The sequence below is a fragment of the Zalophus californianus genome, chromosome X (genome assembly GCF_009762305.2).
Source record: "Zalophus californianus isolate mZalCal1 chromosome X, mZalCal1.pri.v2, whole genome shotgun sequence".
Lineage (NCBI taxonomy): Eukaryota > Metazoa > Chordata > Mammalia > Carnivora > Otariidae > Zalophus > Zalophus californianus.
The window spans coordinates 31,054,486-31,073,284 of NC_045612.1; the positions used below are offsets into that span (position 1 = coordinate 31,054,486).

The following is an 18,799-nucleotide window of genomic DNA, read 5'->3' on the forward strand; positions in this document are numbered from 1 at the left end:
ACCTGACATACCTCTCAAAACCTTTCTTGGATCCAAGTTCCTACTGCTTTACTTTATTACTCCAATTCTGACTCAGGATCCTTTGGGTCTTACCCATGATGCCCACTGCCCAGCCAAACAATACCAAATTGGATCCATCTTCCTCTCTGCTCTTGATCTGCCAAATGGCAGCTCTGCACCCATCTAATCCCAAATCCTAGGATCTCTCATCTGGTGGCGGCAGTCCATTACAAAGAGACATTTTTATATACCTGGGGATCAGCATCTTTCTCTGGCATTGGACCAAAGTGACTGAGTATCCGATTCTTCAGAGATGATTTGAGCGAATGAAACCATGATGACGCTTGCTCATAGACACAATTATGTAATCCCATGAGCTCAGCATAATCGTCTCCTTGAACCTGAAAGTACCAAAGTGGAAATGAAGCACTCTGTATCTTCTCCACCACCGCTGAAGCTGCTGCTGACACTGACTCCCTTTGGGCATCGAGCCTGCCTCCCTAGGAAGGCTCACCCACCCGGCCTTCTCCTGTGTGGCATGTGAAAGGCTCCTCAGCCAGAGGGTGGACTGTGTGTAAATACTGCTAAGGGTGGAGGAAGGATAAAGTTTTCTCTGGGTCAATTAGCTGAAACAGCAAGACAGACAGAAAACCAGAGGTGCCAACTGGCTTGAGTGGAGGCATGCTGTCAAACTAGCTTATGCTGCTTTATGCCTCTCTCCTTTTCATGTCTTATATCTGGCTTCCCATTGCCCACTGGGAGAAGAGACATGAGTGTGTCTGTGTCTCACTGTGTAACTCTATTTTACAAGTCAAATGCATTCATTCACTGATCAAACATTTACTAATCTTGTACTATGTAGTGAATGTAAATATAAATGAACATGGGATTATTTACCCATTAGTCCAGAACACCAAGGATTAACTGGACATGTTATCTTTCTGCTTTTTGGTATGATGGGCTATAGGGAAGAACTCTTAACCAGGCTGCACATTTAAAAATACAAATGTACGGGGGCTCCTGAGTAGCTCAGTCAGTTAAGCGTCTGTCTTTGGCTCAGGTCATGATCCCAGGGTCCTGGGATCGAGTGCCACATCAGGCTCCCTGAGCCTGCTTCTCCCTCTCCCCCTGCCTGCCATTCCCCCTGCTTGTGCTCTCTGCCAAATAAATAAATAAAATCTTTAAAAAAAATACAAATGTACATGAGAATCTACAATTATCTCAAAAGAAAAAGTTGGAAAATATGAATAAATTGATACATAAAATGCACATGTGTAGATGTCATAGCTCTAGATCTATCCTTTGGTATCTCTGGCAGAGATCTAACTCCTAGGCTGAATGGGCCCCAGGTTTGTTGGTCTGGCTTGGTATTTCTCATGCATGAATACAACTCAGCAACTAAGCAGGGAAAGCCAGGACACGGGGTGCTCCTGGTGCCATTCTACAATCGAACAGCAATCCAGCAACATTGAATGTTGCTGGCACAGTTTGGTGAGAAATCCCAAGGCCCCCAACAGTGCTGAGAAATTCTTTTGCAAACATCTCTGTGTGCCAAGCTACAGGGATAACCTGGCTTTGGGATTCTTGGCACTGGCCGCCCTCACCTTTTGGTCTTCAATGTATTCAATATCGGCTGTATTGTAACCATCTCGATGGCCCTGATGGAGGACCTTAAAGCGCCTCTTGCCTATGCTGTCCACCACTGAGCGGCCATCAGCAAAGAACTGAACATTTCTGATCTCCAGGATGCAGCCGTATTCCGCGAACCTGCTGTATAGGGTATGCGTAAAGACGTAAATTCTTGAGTCATTTCTGTGGCCTGGCCCTGAGCCATTTCTGTAATCCCAGGCTGTGCCTCAAGGGACTTCTGCCTATTTGCCTGTCCTGGGGTCCACAGCGGCAACGACACAACAGGCAGTGCCCGTGCAAAGAAAAATCTTTATGCAATAATATAAGTGCTCCCATGTATTGAGCAGACGCTATGTATTAGGTACTGTGCTCAGTGCTTTATGTGCACTAACTCACCAATCCTCCCAACAAACCCAGTGAGGTAGGCACTATTATTGTACCCACTTCAAGGTAAGGAAATTGAGTCACAGAAGTAACTTGCCCAAAGTCAAACGTGCTCTAAGGCTGGAGCCAAAATATAAACCCAGGCAGTGTGACTCCAGGGCCCACAGTCTTATAGTAAAACAAATTTTATAGTATATACCACTCGTATAACAAAAGATTAATCCTGGGGTTCCTTTATATAGGCAGCCTATTACATGGTATACTAGGGGCCAAGGAGACCCTGATCTCTATAAATACTCATGGTCATGAACTGACCAAATCTCAGGAGCTGTGCCTCCCCATCTCCGGGGAGCACTCCAAAGTAAACCCAAATCCCTCTCCACCCAAACCTCCCTTCACTCTACAATAGATCTCCACTTACCCTTTGACAGTATCTCCAAGGCACATGCCAAACTGCCTTGTGCCTGTCTCAATGCATCTACGAATCATCAGACGGTAACAAGGCTCAAAGATGTGCAGAGGACAAGGAACGGTGGGATAGGCCATAGTACACACGAAAATAGGCACGTTCTTATTTAAGCTGTCAGGAAGAGCAAATGACATGGATTTCTCAAAGCAATGGAGAACACAGAAAGGTTGGTCAAACGTCACCTTGTGGTTCCCCCACAGGAAGGCAAGGAGACCTCAAGTTTTGACGGCTGATAAAAAAAATTCTGAGATGCAACCAACACTATGGGCTGAGTCCCATTACCTGGTGCAGAGGTTAGCCTAAGCGCTGAGAGATTGAAACTGATATTCTATACATTCTAATTTGGCTAAAGACGTCCTCTAGTACCTTCACATTGTGGGCGATAGCTATACCTCAAATTTTTTTTTTCATTCTCTCTACTCAGAACAATCTCTTCAGGTGTTGGGCTGGTGGTAAAGGTGGACCCAGCCCTCCAGGGGGATGGTGGAAAAATCTGTGCAAGGTCTCCATCAGCATCTCAAATCTGCAAAGCCCCCAGGAGATCTGCTTGGCAAGCCCAGCTAGAAGGAGGAGGGAGCAACAGAGAGGCAAGTGTAATCTAGCCCAGTGGATGCTCAAACGCTCCTGTGCATCAGGCACCAGGGGCCCTTAAATCCAGACAACGGGCTGCAGGACCCCCCCCCGAGATACTGGTACATTAGCTCTGGAGTTAGGACCCAGGAGTTTGCCCTTCAACAAGCGCCCATGAAGAAGCAGACACACAGCCTAACGGGAAACCACCAACCGGGCCAGCTCCTCGTGGATCACTGTTCTCGTCTTTGTCTGGTAAATCCAATACTGGAACCTATCAATAGATACAAGACCATCTGCCCAAATCCCCGAAGTCTTCAGTTTACGATTTCTTTAAATAGGTATCCCTCTAGTATATTCCAGTGTTTATTAATAAGACATTAAATGATATTGGAGAGAAGGGCTTGGAGAAACTCAAGGTGAATTTAAGAATCAGAAATAAAGATGTTCTGAGTAGATCTACTCTAAGTCAATGAGAAAAAAAAAAGGATTTCATTTCTAGCTTCTCAGGAAAACATATCATTCAAAGTGAGAGGCTCACTCAAACAAACCGGTGGCAGTTTAGAAATGTTTCCCCACAGGGTGGGCAGAAAACCAGAGCAGCTTTTGTCATCAGGCACCTCGCCCCCAGAATGCTGTGAGGATTCCACTGGGGATCGGGAGGTGGGAGGGCAGCAGTAGGAGAGGTGGAAGTGAGAGACTGCCTCCTGCTTTTTCTAAGTGAGCTGCTCTTCCAGCTGGGCGGAAGAGGCCTACTTCCATCCCCATCCTTACCCTGCATCTCCCACGTCCCTGGCAAAGGAAGCACAGAACAAGCAGCAGTCTCACTATTACCATTTATTAAGTACTTAAACACATTTGATCTTCATAACTAGTCCGTGAGGTAAGAACTGATCATTCCCAAGCTACAGATGAGGAAACTGAGGTCCAGAGAGGTCAAGTCACTTGCCCAAGGCCCTGAAGTATACTTGCTTTGTGGCAGAACTGGGTCACAAGCCCAGGTCTGGCTGGCACCAAAATTCTTAACCTCATAGCACCTTCTTAAGTATTTGCAGTCTTCTGTACATGCTGTAAGTTCCCCTGATTTAGATACTCCAATTTACTCCTACCTCATAGCACCTTCTTAAGTATTTGCAGTCTTCTGTACACACTGTAAGTTCCCCTGATTTAGCTACTCCTATTTACTCCTACCAGCAACACCCAGTTACAAGTGCCAAGATGTGACCTGGCCGATGGTTTGACTTTCACTTCTTCAGTGGTGTGTTGGTAAATGCTGAACAAACTGGCTTTTGGTTGGGGGAAGCTCTGGCTTATAGCATTTGCCAATTTCTATAGCATAGATACTCTCACCAAGGCCAATGCCAAGCTACCAACATGATATCACCAAGTGAGAAGTTAGGAAGTAATGTGCATATTCAGTTCTATGAGCTGCTATGAGTGAAACTGAAAAGAGAAAAAAGAGAAACGTGCATATACATACTTAGAAAGTTCTTCCATTTCTTCTTCATAAAGCCGCCTTCGTTCCTTGAGTTCTTCTGGAAGGAATTTAGCTATTAGCTCTTCCATTATGACATTTTTGCTATATTTTCTGGATGCCAAGCACTATGGGGGAACAGGGCAATGAGATATTATGCAGTCCTCAGAAAAACACAAAGCACATCTGATGTAATCAGTAGAATAGTTGAATGACCCACATATTGGAGTAATTTGGACCCACACATTAGCAGCTGATAACATCATAATGCATATATTCTCTGGATGTTACATGTAACTAATTACTTTTATAATTAGGCAAAATATTTTAACAAGGGAAAAAGACCTGCATTGAAGTTCTAAAAATCTCAGAGCTTCCCTAAAACACTCAAATTGAGATTACGTTCTTGTCAAAAAAAGGGGGGGGGCGGATCCTTCCCTTTCCTTTTTCTGGTTACTACATTTACAAGCTCGCAAAAATGGTCTCCATCTGGGATATGCTGAAAGTCTGGTCAAAATGTTTGGGGAATGAAAAAGCCACTTTCAAACATTGATCTTTTCCTGACCTGTCCCACCCCTACCGCACCCCACCCCAATGCTTGGCTTCTGGATATTGCCAGTCTAAATATTCACGCCCCTCCGCACTTTAGCTAAAAACAAAACAAAACAGCTATAATACTGGTGATTTTGTCTATTTGTTTTTTAGATATATCATCTAGGTTATCACTGAAATTATGTTATAAACCATGATTTCAGAGCCAAACTCAGGTCCATTTGTCACTATTACTATCCTCCCAAACACCCCTACTCCATGCATATCCAGGGATCCGTAAGCAGTGGGAATTCAACTGTGTGAACCAGACAATGAGAGTTAAAACATCTGCAAATTGCTTGCTATGGACACTACCCACGGAGACCCAGCAGGGGGAGCTCCTGAGTATAAAATTGCTGGTTTGAGACCATTTTTCCTTTCCAAGTATGAGCTATCTGTGTCTATTCTGCAGTGACCATGATTGGCATAAAATATTTTTCTCTCTTGGAAATGGTGTAAGTGCTCCCCTGTGTCAATACGCAGAGACAGATGAGAATATTTTCTAGCCCCTGAGTCTGGGACCCTACAGCATCTGCTCTTAGGATGCCTTTTCAGCCACTGCCATTGCCTGACAGCAGAAGATCAACTGCTTTGCCCAGTCCCAGTCTTTGGGGAAAAGCAATGACTCAGGAGGTTGCTAATCCAGATTCCTCCGCTGATGCTAAAACAAAAACCCAGGAAAGGCACATACTAAAATGTTAACAGTGGTTTTTCTCCAGGTGCTGAGCATGAGTAGATTTTTCTTCTTTCTGCTTATTTGAATATTGTAGTGTTACCACAACACAAATGTATTGTTTAAGTATAAGGACCATGGGCTCCTCACCCACAATCAGGCCAGCAGACCCCACCCCCTGATCTAGGCACAGTGTGTCAAGTGGCCTCCCCTCCAACCCCACACACACCCCCAGGGTTATCCTGGATGATTATTTCACTCCATTCCCTTAGTTCAAATGTTTGGGTGTTGAGAAAGCTCAACAAGTGATTTCTTTGGACCTACGTTCACCTAGAGATAGTCTTGCATCTCTGACCTCTCCTCGGGGACGACAGGGGTCAAGGAACATTAAGATTGACTGTAACGTGTCCTGCACAAGTCCCCAAGGGAGGGAAAACAAGATGGGCTCCCAGGTATTCCTGTGCTATAAGAAATTCCATCAGGTCCACCTGAAAAACAATGGTGGCAGCCTGTGTGGTTCCTTTCGGAGGATCTGTAAGCTGCAGAGATTTTCAAGTAGCCAAGTATCTGCTAATAAGTACAGCAGCTCCTGGGGCGGGGGGGCATGGAACAGGGACCACACTGAAGGTCTGTGAGGTTTTTCTGGGGACCTGGGAGTGATCCCTTCAAACCACAGAATAAACACTGATGATGAGAAGACATCAGAGCTCATCTAGTCCAAGCCCAGAGAGGACAGAGGATTCACCTAAGATTGAGGTGAATCGGGTGCCATGATAGGCTTAGCACCTAGCAGGATCCCTGCTTACCATCAATTTAATACTTTTGTTTCCATCACAAATTAATTTCACTATTTACAGTTCATAAAAACCTAGATGTTGCCCCACTTTCCTGAAGGACTTTGTGAAGAGGGGAGGGGGAGCTCTAAGACAGGAAAAACAGACCGATGGCCCGAGGGAGTATTTTGCCCAAGCACAGTGCACTGGCTTGGGGTCCAACAGGGCAGCATTTTAGTTTCCAGTTCCAGATAAGCTATAACCTAATCAAGGAAGAAAGAACGTCTTACCTGTGCGAGACCGTCTTTGCACAACGGACACTTGGCGTTGTGGTCTAGGCATCTTTCAAGGCATTTTAAACAAAATGTATGCCCACAAGGTGTGGTGACTGGCTCATAGAATAATCTGAAATTTAGGAATCGAAATAATAGAAACATGCAATAAGACAAAAAAATAAAAGACAGAGCTACTCAATGTTAAGGTTTTATAGTATTATTAGGAAAATTCTGTGTAAGGAGAGGGGTCTTTCCTTTTTTCAAATAATTCCCTGCTGTTGTTGCACTTAGAAAAGCATTTGCTTTTTTATTTCTGAGGTGGATTTTTAAAATAATGCATTTATCAACATTTATGACATAGCTAGATCATCTTGTAACATCAGTTCTAGTCAGTCTCTTCTGACTGGCATCCAGATTGTTTTTCCCTGTCAGGTCCCAGAAAAATAGAGATTAATGCCCAGAGTGTCTGAATAGATTACGTTCTAAAATATTTAGCCAATCTGTTCGCCTAAGGATATGGAGACACAGAGACAGATAAACACACATACACTCTTGTCTCACACATTTACTCATTTAAGTACTTTATATCATATATACAATGGAAAAAGACTTGGTTTGTTTGCTAACCTTGATTCCATTTTTCACCTAAGCAATGTTTACTGACTGAAGAATCTCAAAATTGTACCTGTAACAAATACATAACTATCTTTGTATGAATGGATCGTTTTCTTAGAGGCAGTAAAGTAATACTGTCAATGTGCTTACTGATAGACACACACACACATATACACATATGTAGGTCTGCATCCATATACTTCAATTAGATCCGACTTTAATTGCTTTGTAGGAGCTGGATATTTTCAAAGCAATCTGGGGAATCTTTTTAAAAGCTGTTCTGTACATTCAGAGATTCATGGATTTACTTTGCTTAAAAAGAAAGGCTCACCTGCAGCAGGACCACTGGGTGGGGGCAGCTGAAGATGGTGGATCAGAAGTGGGGCTCCCGCTCACCAAAGGACAAACAGAAGGGAAAGACAGATGCCTGACCAGCCTATTTTGACCTCACAAGAGTGTTCAGTTGAGAGGAAGAGGCAGCCAGCTGCACAGCCCCCACGTGTGGCCAGGAGGTGCAACGACAGCCTGGCGCACACAGGCTGAGCAGAAGAATCAAAATGTCAGAGATGACATTAGTACTCCCCGGAAAAAATCGAACCCACTAACCAGAATGAAACTGAGGTCCAGAGGGGAGGAAGCCACTTACATGTTGGCAGTGAAAGTCTATCCAATTTCCACCTTCCAGTCGTGTGCTCTTTCTGTTAAAACAATGATTCTCAACCACTGCTGTGTGTGAGAATCACCTGGAGAGTTTTTTCTTTAAATAGCTTTATTGATGTATAATTGACACGCATAAACTGCACATACTTAAAGTTTACAATTTGGTAAGTTTTAACATATGTGCACATCTATGAAACAGTCTCCACAATCCAGGTCATGAACATACCCGTCACCCCCAAACATTGCCTCATGTCCCTTTGTAAATCCTACCTCCTGATCCGCAGCCCCCAACCCCCACCATCACCTGGGGAACTTTTAAAAATTACAGATGCCAGGGACCACACCTGCAGAGATTCAGATCAGTTGGTCCAGGGTAAGGGCCAGGCACCAGGATTTTTTTTTAAAGCTCCTGGGTGGGTTTAATGTGCAGCCAGGATTGAAAATCACTGTATTATACAATCCTACTAATCTCTGCATAGGTGAATCTTCTGTATTGGTCTCAAACCTAATTATCAGAGCTACCTGTAGAGCTTTAAAAACACAGACATGGTGAAGCTCCACTGGATAAAGTTTGCGATTTAGCGGGTCAAAGAGAGGGACAGAGATTTGGTATTTTTAACAAGCTAATGAAAGTCTAGCAGCTGCTGGCACATTCCCCTCTTTCTTGATTAAAAAGAATTCTTGTGGAATATGAGGGGAAAGCCATCTTGTGGGAAAGAAATGAATAGTTTCTTAAGAGAAATCAGTTTAAATTTAACAAGCTATCCACAAAACAGATTCTCACTTATTCGTTCAGCAAACATGCTCTGCGTGCTGACACAGAGCTAGGTGCTGGCAATATGACAAGTACAAGAAGGCATCTGACTTCTAGGAGACGAGAGGACAGACATTGAACGGTCATTGAAAAGGTGATATTTAATAAGTCCGTACCAGTACAAATAAAAAATGTTAAAATGTTGAAATTAAAAAAAAAAAAAGCAAATGAAGGTCTGGAGTAAGAGAGAGGCTTTTGATAGATTCACTTTTTCTACTTTTTGAATGTTATATTCTTGTTTTAGAAAGCAGCTCATTTGTTTAACAGAATTAATAAATTTTAGTTATTAAATTGGCCAAAAAGTAATATTAGTTTTCAAAAACACTATGATGGAGGTCCTAACCAGTGTACTAAGGCAAGAAGAAAAATCTAAAAGTATGAGGGTTACAATGGAAAAAACAAATCTGTCCTTATTCACACATGATGTGATGGTGAACTGGTCAAATCTAAAAGAATCTACAGGGGGTACTGGGTGGCTCAGTCAGCTGAGCCTCCAACTCTCGGTTTCAGCTCAGGTAGTGACCTCAGGGTCATGAGATCAAGCCTCACGTCAGGCTCTGCACTCAGCCTGGAGTCTGCTTAAAGACTGCCTCTCCCTCTGCCCTCCCCCTCACCCCCTTTCTCTAAAACACATAATTTTTTTAATTAAAAAATCTACAGAATGATTATTAGAATTCATAAGAATTGATAGTATTAGCAAGGATGTTAGATAAATACACACACACGATTGTATTCTATACACCAGCAAAAAACATAAGAAAACACATTTTAAAAAAAGTAACATTTACAATCACGTTTAGAAATCAAGTGCCCAGGAATAAATCCAACAAAAGTTGTACGAGACCTCTGATGGAAAGAACTGTAAACACCTCATCGAAAGGAAGTAAAGAAGACCTGATTAATCCCGATAAAAATCCCAGTGGCTTATTTCACATGTTTGTTTTTATGGAACTTGCCAAGTTGATTTCTAAACTGTATAAGGCAAGGCAAAGGGTCAAGAGGAGCGGAGACACTTCTAAGAGCAGCAGTGTGGGAGGACTTGCTCTACCAGACGTCAGACTTTATTATAAAGCTGTAGTGATTAAAACAGTATAGGGCTAGCACAAGGACAAATAGATCCGTGAATAGAACAGAAAGCCCAGAAATAGACCCAGACCCAGACTCTTGATTTACGACAACTGTGGTACTTCAAAGCAGAGGGGGGATTTTCAGTACATGAATAGCATTCTCAGTAAATGCTATTTGGGATAGCTGGCTGTCCATATGAGGAAATGAAGTTGGGCCATCTCTCACACCATACACAAAAATCACTTCCATGTGCGCTGGAAAGGTAAATGTGAAACAGTGAAGTTTTTAGAAGACACAATAGAATGTCTTGATGACCTCAAGGTAAAAGAAAAAAGATTTTTTAGGCAAGACATGCACAAGGAAAAAAAACACCACTAACTATAAATGAAAAGATCGATAATTTTCATTGCATTAAAACGAAGAACTTGTAAGTTCATCAAAAGATGCCATTAAGAGAGCAAAAGGGCAAGTCACAAGTGGGAGAAGGTATTTGCAACACACTTGACTAACAGAGGACTTATGTTTACAACATACATAAAGCTCCTATAAGTCAGTAAGAAAAAGAGAGATAACCCAGTCAAAGATGGGCAAAGATTGATATGCACCAGCATACATAAAAACTGCTCATAGCATTGTTGGCCATAATAACTCCAAACTAGGAACAACCCAAATATCCATCTATAACAGAACTGACAAAGAAACTGTGGTAGATTCTTACAACGGGCCACTATAAATGAATGAAAATGAACAAACTCTACCAATATGCAGCAACACGAATAAACCTTAATTCTGTGGAAAGGAAGCCAGAACAAAAAGAAATATGTTCTGGATAGTTCAATTTATATAAAGTGTTTTAGAAATAGATAAAACTAAATTACACCATTTAGAGATGCATGCATGGGTGGTAAAACTGTTTTTAAGAAGAGAGAAAAGTCAAGATAGTGGTTTCAGTGGGCAAGGGGCAAGGAGTCGTGATTCGGAAGTGGCACACAGGAGGCTTCTGGGGTCCTGGCCACGTTTTATTTCTTGAACTGAGAAGGGCTGCATGAGTATCCTCTCTACAGAATTTTGTTAAGAGAACAGAATTTTAATTTTACGTACTTTTCCGCCGTGTGTATTTCACAATGTAGAATGTTTCTCACAAGTGTGATTTGCAGGCTGATTTGGAAACCATTGCTGTGATCTCCTGGAGCAGCCAAATCAGAAAGTCTCACTTCCTCAGTAATTTGAGTCCTATGAATCTGAAAACTCATTACACATTAGTCAATGACACTAATGATGATGATGATTGAGGAATCTGTACCTGCTAAACTGTTTTTCCTGAGAACTTCAAAATCGGGCCTTTTGTAAAACAGCAGTGATATGGCTGGCTAATTAACTGCAATAAATACTGACATTTAATAAGCAGATGAACGAAACAGACACAAAAGCAAACAGCAACTCTTAGCAAGAACTGTGATTAAAATGCCCCGATCTGAGTGGTCGCAGACAAGAAGGCTGCTACAGATGCTGCATAATGACTGCTTTGAAATAATTCAAAGTTCAGATGCTCAGAATCTATCATCTTTCAGAACTCAAGTCACTTCTACGTTCAGGGATACTCTGCTCCTCTACAAAGGCTGACGGAGTAAGGTGACAAGAAACAGATGGAGTATATTTCTCTTGCTATTCTTGGTGTAATACTGTTTTTCATATAAATTAACTTCATATATTACTACTGAGGAAATTAAAACTCAGACAGGTTAAATGACTTGCCCAAGGTCACACAGCTAGCTAGGAAGGAGCAGGGCTTGGGGTGTGAAGTCACACCTTATTTCCAAGCTCATCTTCCTGCTCCACTATATGACACAGCTGCGACAGTGTGCACATCTCTATCTAGAACAGACATCATCCATCCATGTGTAGATGCACGTACTGACAACACAGTTTTCTTTCTCCCTCTCTCTCTCCCCACCCCAGAAAGAGAGAGAGAGAGAGAGAGAGAGAGAGAACTCTGTATATATAGATGGAGCTAGAAATAGGTATATACTTAAAGTCCTCTACCTTTTATTTACCACTTTAGGTAATGATTGCAGGAAATACTTCAGGGAGGCATTTATAAATCAGAGTATAGCCAGATTTTCTCACAAGAAAGCATTTTACATTGTCACAGTGGTGGAGTAAACAATAGTAATAATAAATGTTTTCAGTTAGATGTCAGCCCGGATAAAATGCTTGGCTTGTCTGGAAATAGCTATCTTTTCCCACCAGTTACATCCTTGTATTGTGTTCTTCTGCTGCTATCAAATGAGTGCGAGGAGGGACTGAGAAGGAGGGGGGTGGAGAGAGAGAAAGAAAAAGAGAGAGGGAAGGAAGGAGAGAGATGGGGGAGGGGGGAACAGACTCCTTAACACCCAGCTATTTGAGTAGCTAAAACTAGGTTAAATACAAAGTTTTCATTTCAATTGACAAAGAGGTCACTGGGCCATCAGGTAACTGGTTCAAATATCAAACATTCTTGTTCCACATCTCAAAATATCTTTTTGTCGCCCCAAAGGCGCTGTTCCACAATAGCCCCAGCGGTGGCCCACAGTGGCGAGAGTATCCAGCTGGCTAAATCTTAAGGGAAGGTTTCCAGTCACGAAAGACTGAGGGGCAGAGTTCTGAGGGGCTGGAATTAGGAAACAACTTCCCTCAACAGAGTTCTCCCAATCCAGCCAGGGGGACTTGGGAGATTGGAAAGTGTCTCATTAATGCACACTCCAATTCTTGTCCCATTCACTTTTTCCACCCTTTTCCCAGCAAGACATACAAGTGGCTCCCGAGTTTCCCTCTAGAGTCAGATGAACTTCGCACTCCAACTTGCCTTCTACTAATGCAGCGCCACGGCACTGGATTTCATTCTAGAAACTTCTAGAGGAGATACAAATGCCTAGTTTCATGACCCAGCAGATGGTTTGGAAATATCTCAACCCTTAGACACCCTCTCCTTCAAAGACACATGAGGGTCATAATAGAAGCTGACAATAATCCTAATGACAATAAAAAGGGAAAAAAAAGCCCTAGAGAGGTGGAAACAGGAACTTTGTCAAGACTGTATTCAAACTAAAGCATGTATATGAAACCGCCTCTGTCAACATCTGATTTCTGCCTTACAAACCCTGTTGGAAGGGGAGCTACATGCTTCTGACCAAGGGCTACAGTTTTTTTTTAAAGATTTTATTGATTTATTTGAGAGAGGGAGAGAGCACAAGTGGGGGGAGGGGCCGAGGGAGAGAGAGAGAGAGGGAGAGAAGCAGACTCCCTGCTGAGTGGGGACCCCCCCCAACACAGGGCTCTATCCAAGGACCCCGAGATTATGACCTGAGCCGAAGGCAGATGCTTCACCAACTGAGCCACCCAGGTGCCCCAAGGGCTACAGTTAAGAGCCTTGGGGTCAGAAATGCCCTCTGGACTTGGCAGGTTCCTTTGCACCCTGAGGCATCTGGAGTCCCCTTAAAACTTACCAGCCTATACAACAGCTACCCCAGACAAAGCTGGGCTTTTGTTTTGAAGTCTCATTTAGAACAGAGGGGCAGGATAAGGGAAATAATGGCTTTTAAACTCAGGGTGAGCAAACCAGAAGGGGGTCTTATCCTCTTGGTGTTTATTTCTTGGAGCAAATTTCTAACTCTTCTCTGAAGCCCCCTGTTGAGATCAGGGACAAACAAGATGAAAGGGAGAAAGCAGAGGAAACAGAACAAAAGAACTCCAACCTCAGGATTCTGAGCCCTCAGCAAAAACACAAACAGGATGAGTCTGTGTGTTTGATTTTTTGTTGGCTGGATGTTGGGAGGAGTATTAAGGAGGATACGTCCAGCAAAGACCTGGGCTTTCTGAACAAGCTAAACCAAGTCTGGCAAAGTCTAACACCTGAAAGACCGTGGCTTAGAGGCCCAATGGTGGAGGCCCATTTCTCTGCTTGGAAGCAGAGTTTCTGCCTCATACCTTGGCTCCACCATGACCAACCTGACACTTTGTTGTGAGGGGGACACAGGAAGATGGTCAAAGGGAACTGGTTACAAAGCCCACCCCACTCTCACCCACACCCCCTAAAACTCCCCGATTGTATCTGGAAGGCTTTCTTTCGGTGCTGCTGCATTCATCTGCTGAACTGTTCGTTTTCAGTCTGCCCGAGCTCAGGAGCAAATCTGACAATTCAGTTATTTTTAAGAGAAAGTAAAAGTACGTGTCCAGGTAATGGTCTCCGTACTCATTTTTATGTGGATAAGAAAAGTCCTTCCGAATACAAATGCATGTGATTGATATGGAAGGCATACGTGCTTGCAGAGGGCAATAAAACAAACATCTCAGGATCCTTGGGTGGCTGGATCCCACTGTGTGGTAGACCACAGGATTTTTCTTGACATCTCTTGGGTCAATCATCTTAACGACTTTTATGCAAATGTCTCAGCCTTCTTTTAATGCTATTTTGGGGGGAGAAAAGACACTTTTGAGATTCTACTGAAATCTGTGGACCTTTGTTTGAAAACACACACACACACACACACACACACATTTTTACATACAACTTCAGGGAATTCACAGATCTTTTAGAATCCATACATAGAATTCCTCAGGGGTCCGTGGGCCTACAGTTAAAGAATCTCTGGTCTAGAAAAAGAGTTAACATTTATAGAGTATTTACTATGTCAGGCACCATTCTAAGTGTTTTAAATAGATTCTCTCAATTAATCATAACAACCTCATAGGGTAGGTACTACTCTTCTCTATTTTACTGACAAGAAAACAGTGGCAGAGAAAATCACTTGCTCTATGTCAAACAGCCAGTAAGTGGCAGAGCCAGGGTTCAAGCCCAGGCCATCTGGCTTTGGAGCTCCTCCTCATAGCCACCAAGTCACAGCTGTGAAAGTAAACAAATGAAAGTACTTTTTTTCACAAAGCCCAAGCTTGTACCAGCTTCCTTTTTTTCTGAGGGGGGTGGGCAGGTGTGAGGATAATTTCCTTCCCCACTGGGTACAGAAGGGATGCCTGGCCAAGTAGTACATGCCTACTACTAATATTGTTCAAACGAAAACCAGTCAGGTCCTCTACTTGGCTTCCAAAGAATAGGCCTATGGCATTGACATTAGCCCTTGAGCTTTGAGATCTCGACCCAGTAGTTGAGATTAGTTCCAGGGTCATGAACTCAAAATACCTACAAGGTACCAGGAAAGTAATGCAAACATGAGACACAGGCAGTTGGGAGAGAGGGGAACCATGGCTAACTGGAGAGTGTATGTCCTATTGCCAAGCATTCACATTTAACGACAACCAAAAAAAAAAAGTCCCATGAAGGCCAAACTAAAGACATTCAGAGTGTGGCCATCAGTCTGTGACCTCTGGGTAGACCATCTCCTTCCCACTCTTTAGGTATTTCCAAGTCAGGAGTGCAGGGAATATAATCTGTAAGCAAGGGACACAAGCTAGCCCGTGTGACAAACAACAGCGTGCTTTGCATTCTGTTAGAACCATGCTTTTCCGTGCTAACCAACCAAACAATAAGTCACTAGCCGAAAGGTCCAGACTCCCCAGAGAAGAAGGTCCCGGCAATAGGTGATAGTCCCCATCACGTACCTCATACATAGGGCACATTCAAGGTCAGACGCATCCACAGAGGATGGCAGTGGAACACTGACAGCAGCCTCGGCCCGCTGCTCAGCCTGAGGATCTGCGATTTAGAAAGCAGTAAGTCAGAGATGGACCAACTGTGCTTTCACAGACAGCACTCCCGAGGCAGAAGAACCCCTTCAGTTTTTTAGTTTGCCACTCTCAGCCTGCCTCCGAGAGGGTAGATTCAGGGGCCACCTGAGCCACCGCGAATGGGGTACCCCGAAGGACGCTCGGGAGGCTGCCGGCAGCCCCACAGGAAGAAAAATGTGAGGCTGGGAATGTCCAAGAGCCCTGCAGACTGGACTCCGGTGCAACGGGCACCTCACTGGACAGAAGTAGCAGCAATTCCACGGCCTGAGTCAGGCCTTCAAGGCTGGTACTGAATCCCGCCACTGCCAGCCCGCCCTGGGAAGACGGGAGGCGGCTGTGAAGGAGGAGGGCAAGGCCTGACCACACCTCCTTGCTCCTCCGGTCCTGGAGTGGAGACGAGGGTGGGGGCAGGTGGGCCTGGAAAGAGGGGACACCATCAAGGGCGTGAGGTGTCATTACTCGAAACGGGGCCTGACCTTATGCCTTGGCTTTTCCTTATTATTAGTGGACCCCAGCAGTACGCTAGGTACCGTGTGGGCTCTCCCAGAGGCCTCATGGCGCCCCGAGGTGGCAGAGCTCAGTGCCAGAGCTGGGCTGCGCATCCAGAGCCCGTGGAGCCCACAGAGCCCTCCGACAGAGGCCAAGTAACCCACAGACGCTGGTGAGCCCCGGCACCTCCTTCAGGCCCCCTCCTCCCTGGGTAGAGTCAGTACCTGGCTTCAAGGCTTTAGTAGGCACCTCTGGGTCTTGGGTTCCAATTTGACAATGCTTCCTTTTCTTTTCTTGGCATTTGCCAGCCTTGGCGGAGGCAGCGTCCCCCTTCTCCTTGTCTCTTGCCTGGCCTTTCTGGTCGCCTCGCTGCCCCTCCCCCTCTACTTTAACTGGGTTTGCCAGGCTGCTGCGGTCTCCCCCCGCCGCCGCTTCCTCCTGACTAGAACAGTGTGGGAGCTCCGGCTTTTCCTGGACGAAGAAAGAGCCAAATGTCAGTATCCCCTTAAGACCAGCATCGTCCGTCCTCTGACATTGCTACCCACCGGGGACAGAGAGAAAACTATGTAGCCCTGGTCGCTGAGTGGACACACAGCTTAACTGGGGGGCAGTCAGAAGGCATATTTCCTCCTTCTGGCCACACAGCATCACCAACGAAGGCATGCCAGGCCTGGGTGAAACGGAAGAACTTCCCTAGGCAAGGATGGAAAGGTGTATAGAGGACAGACACCTTGGGCCATGGTGAAGGGGACAGATAGAGAATGGGGCACCCACCCCTCTCCTGGCCAAAACTTTCCCCAGTTACTACCTGAGGGAAACCAAGGCACACAGTGGGGGTAGATCCTATCACTCAATCTCCGGCCGCTCTCACGGCCACTCCAGGCCATCTGCAAGCCCCACACCAGCTCCAAAAGGACTTTGGCTAAGGCTTTGGCACAGGTGTGTTCACAGGCCTGCGGAGTCACGTCAGGTTCCAGAGCTCTTTGTTACACTAGTCAAAAGAACTCTGTGTTATACCAGTCAAAAGACAAACTACTCTTTCGACTAGATTTTGAGTTAGAAGTCTGAAAAAGAGACAAGTCATTTGGTAAAATTACCAATAATGTCTCTAGCCTTTTCAAGAATTTTTGTCCAGGAGAGAGCATTTGAAAATGAATCTAGAAATAAATCCAATGACAAGGTGTTTGTGCAGATTTATCTGGAGAACCCTGAACTCTACTCTAAATCCATAGTCCACAGGTCCAAATGCTCATGTTGTTTTCTTTCCTTCCAGCCCCTAGCCCCTCAAAATAGTAGATAGATGGAAAATGGGGAGTGTATAGTCGGGAGAGAACAGTGAGGTAAGGAGAAAAAGGATGTGAGTTTTCTCAGTCTCTAACCTGGGGAGTTCAGGGGATCTGCAGCACCCGAGCAGTGCTGCACCCTCAACTTCCCCTGAGCCCCAGGCATTGTCCATACGGGAGTACACTGCTTTGCAAAGTTTATGTGGAAGCCCAATCCCCCATTCCCCACAGCTGGCTCACCCCTGAAAGCCAGGGGTGCTATTTTCCTTCATTTCTGATTGAGCTGCAATGAGGAGTCACTCCAGGCACTTCTTCAGTTCACTATTAGTGTTCTCAGTCATGTACTCAAACATGATCTCAAACATTATGCAGTAGGGGTTCTCTGACCTCAGAAGATACTTGGTTCTGCCCCGTTTTTTGTTCTGTTTTGTTTTTTTAAGTCAGGCACACCTACTTTTTATTCCTTCTCAAGAGCGGGGAGAGAAGCAGGGAAAACGTTAAGTTTCCTGCCTGTCAGAGAACCCAAGAAACCGTGGAGATCACAGGGCTTCCATACAGGGGAAGGACACACGGCACGGAGGGAGGGGAGACTGTTGCCTCAAGGAGCCTAGGTTTTCAGGGCTAAGTTCTGCCTTCAAGTCTGGACTTCTGAGCCCCAGCTTCTGGCCACTTGCCCTCTGCTGGGAAAGCCAGGGCCTGGAGCCCAGCTCTCCGTGGTTCTCTTCCCTTGTTCTCAAAGATGGGCCCAAACACCCGTCTTCCTCCCAGGGACTTAATGCTTCCCAAATTGCTTCCCTCTTCCTCGCTACAGCTACGTCCTGGAAGTCTACTGATGTGTAAGACACCATGCGGGAATATAAAATTACCTCCACTTGGGGATCAAATGGAGCTGTCTTTGCACAAGGAACTCAGCTGGTGCTCAAAGACCAGCTGCTTGAACAAACAAAAAAAGCAGGAAAGGAGGGGTTGTTAGGCCTCTTCCCAGGCTCCGCCCCTAAACTGATAAAGCCGCCAGGACTGAATGGTTCCAGGGGAAGCGGGCCAACTCCTTTTTACTTCTATTAAATCTCTCTCTCAGCTGGATCTGACCAAGAACTGAAAAAAATGAAGGTAATAAAACCAAACCCCCCCGGGACCGTGCCTGAAATCCAGTTTTATCTGTAAGAAATAACCTTCTAGCAAAGAACACAACCACTAGCGATTCCATTTCTTCCTTTTCAGGAACCGAAGGAGAGGTAGGGCTCACTCCCACGTTTGCCCACACAACAGCCAAACGAAGCATCGCGAGCGAGCTGGGCGAGTTGAGTTTTA

At 44.8% G+C, this 18,799-nt stretch overlaps 1 protein-coding gene across 1 annotated transcript in view; it reads right to left on the bottom strand.

Annotated features, from left to right (window-relative positions):
* LONRF3 (LON peptidase N-terminal domain and ring finger 3) overlaps nucleotides 1–18,799 on the bottom strand; it is a 40,558-nt gene that overhangs the window by 8,512 nt on the left and 13,247 nt on the right. The window contains exons 7-13 of the mRNA XM_027607624.2: nucleotides 16,430–16,676; nucleotides 15,591–15,684; nucleotides 6,854–6,968; nucleotides 4,533–4,654; nucleotides 2,435–2,593; nucleotides 1,605–1,770; nucleotides 252–401 (exon numbers count right to left, since the gene is read on the bottom strand). Of these exons, the coding sequence (XP_027463425.2) occupies nucleotides 252–401; nucleotides 1,605–1,770; nucleotides 2,435–2,593; nucleotides 4,533–4,654; nucleotides 6,854–6,968; nucleotides 15,591–15,684; nucleotides 16,430–16,676 (1,053 nt within the window). The remainder of the gene's footprint in view (nucleotides 1–251; nucleotides 402–1,604; nucleotides 1,771–2,434; nucleotides 2,594–4,532; nucleotides 4,655–6,853; nucleotides 6,969–15,590; nucleotides 15,685–16,429; nucleotides 16,677–18,799) is intronic.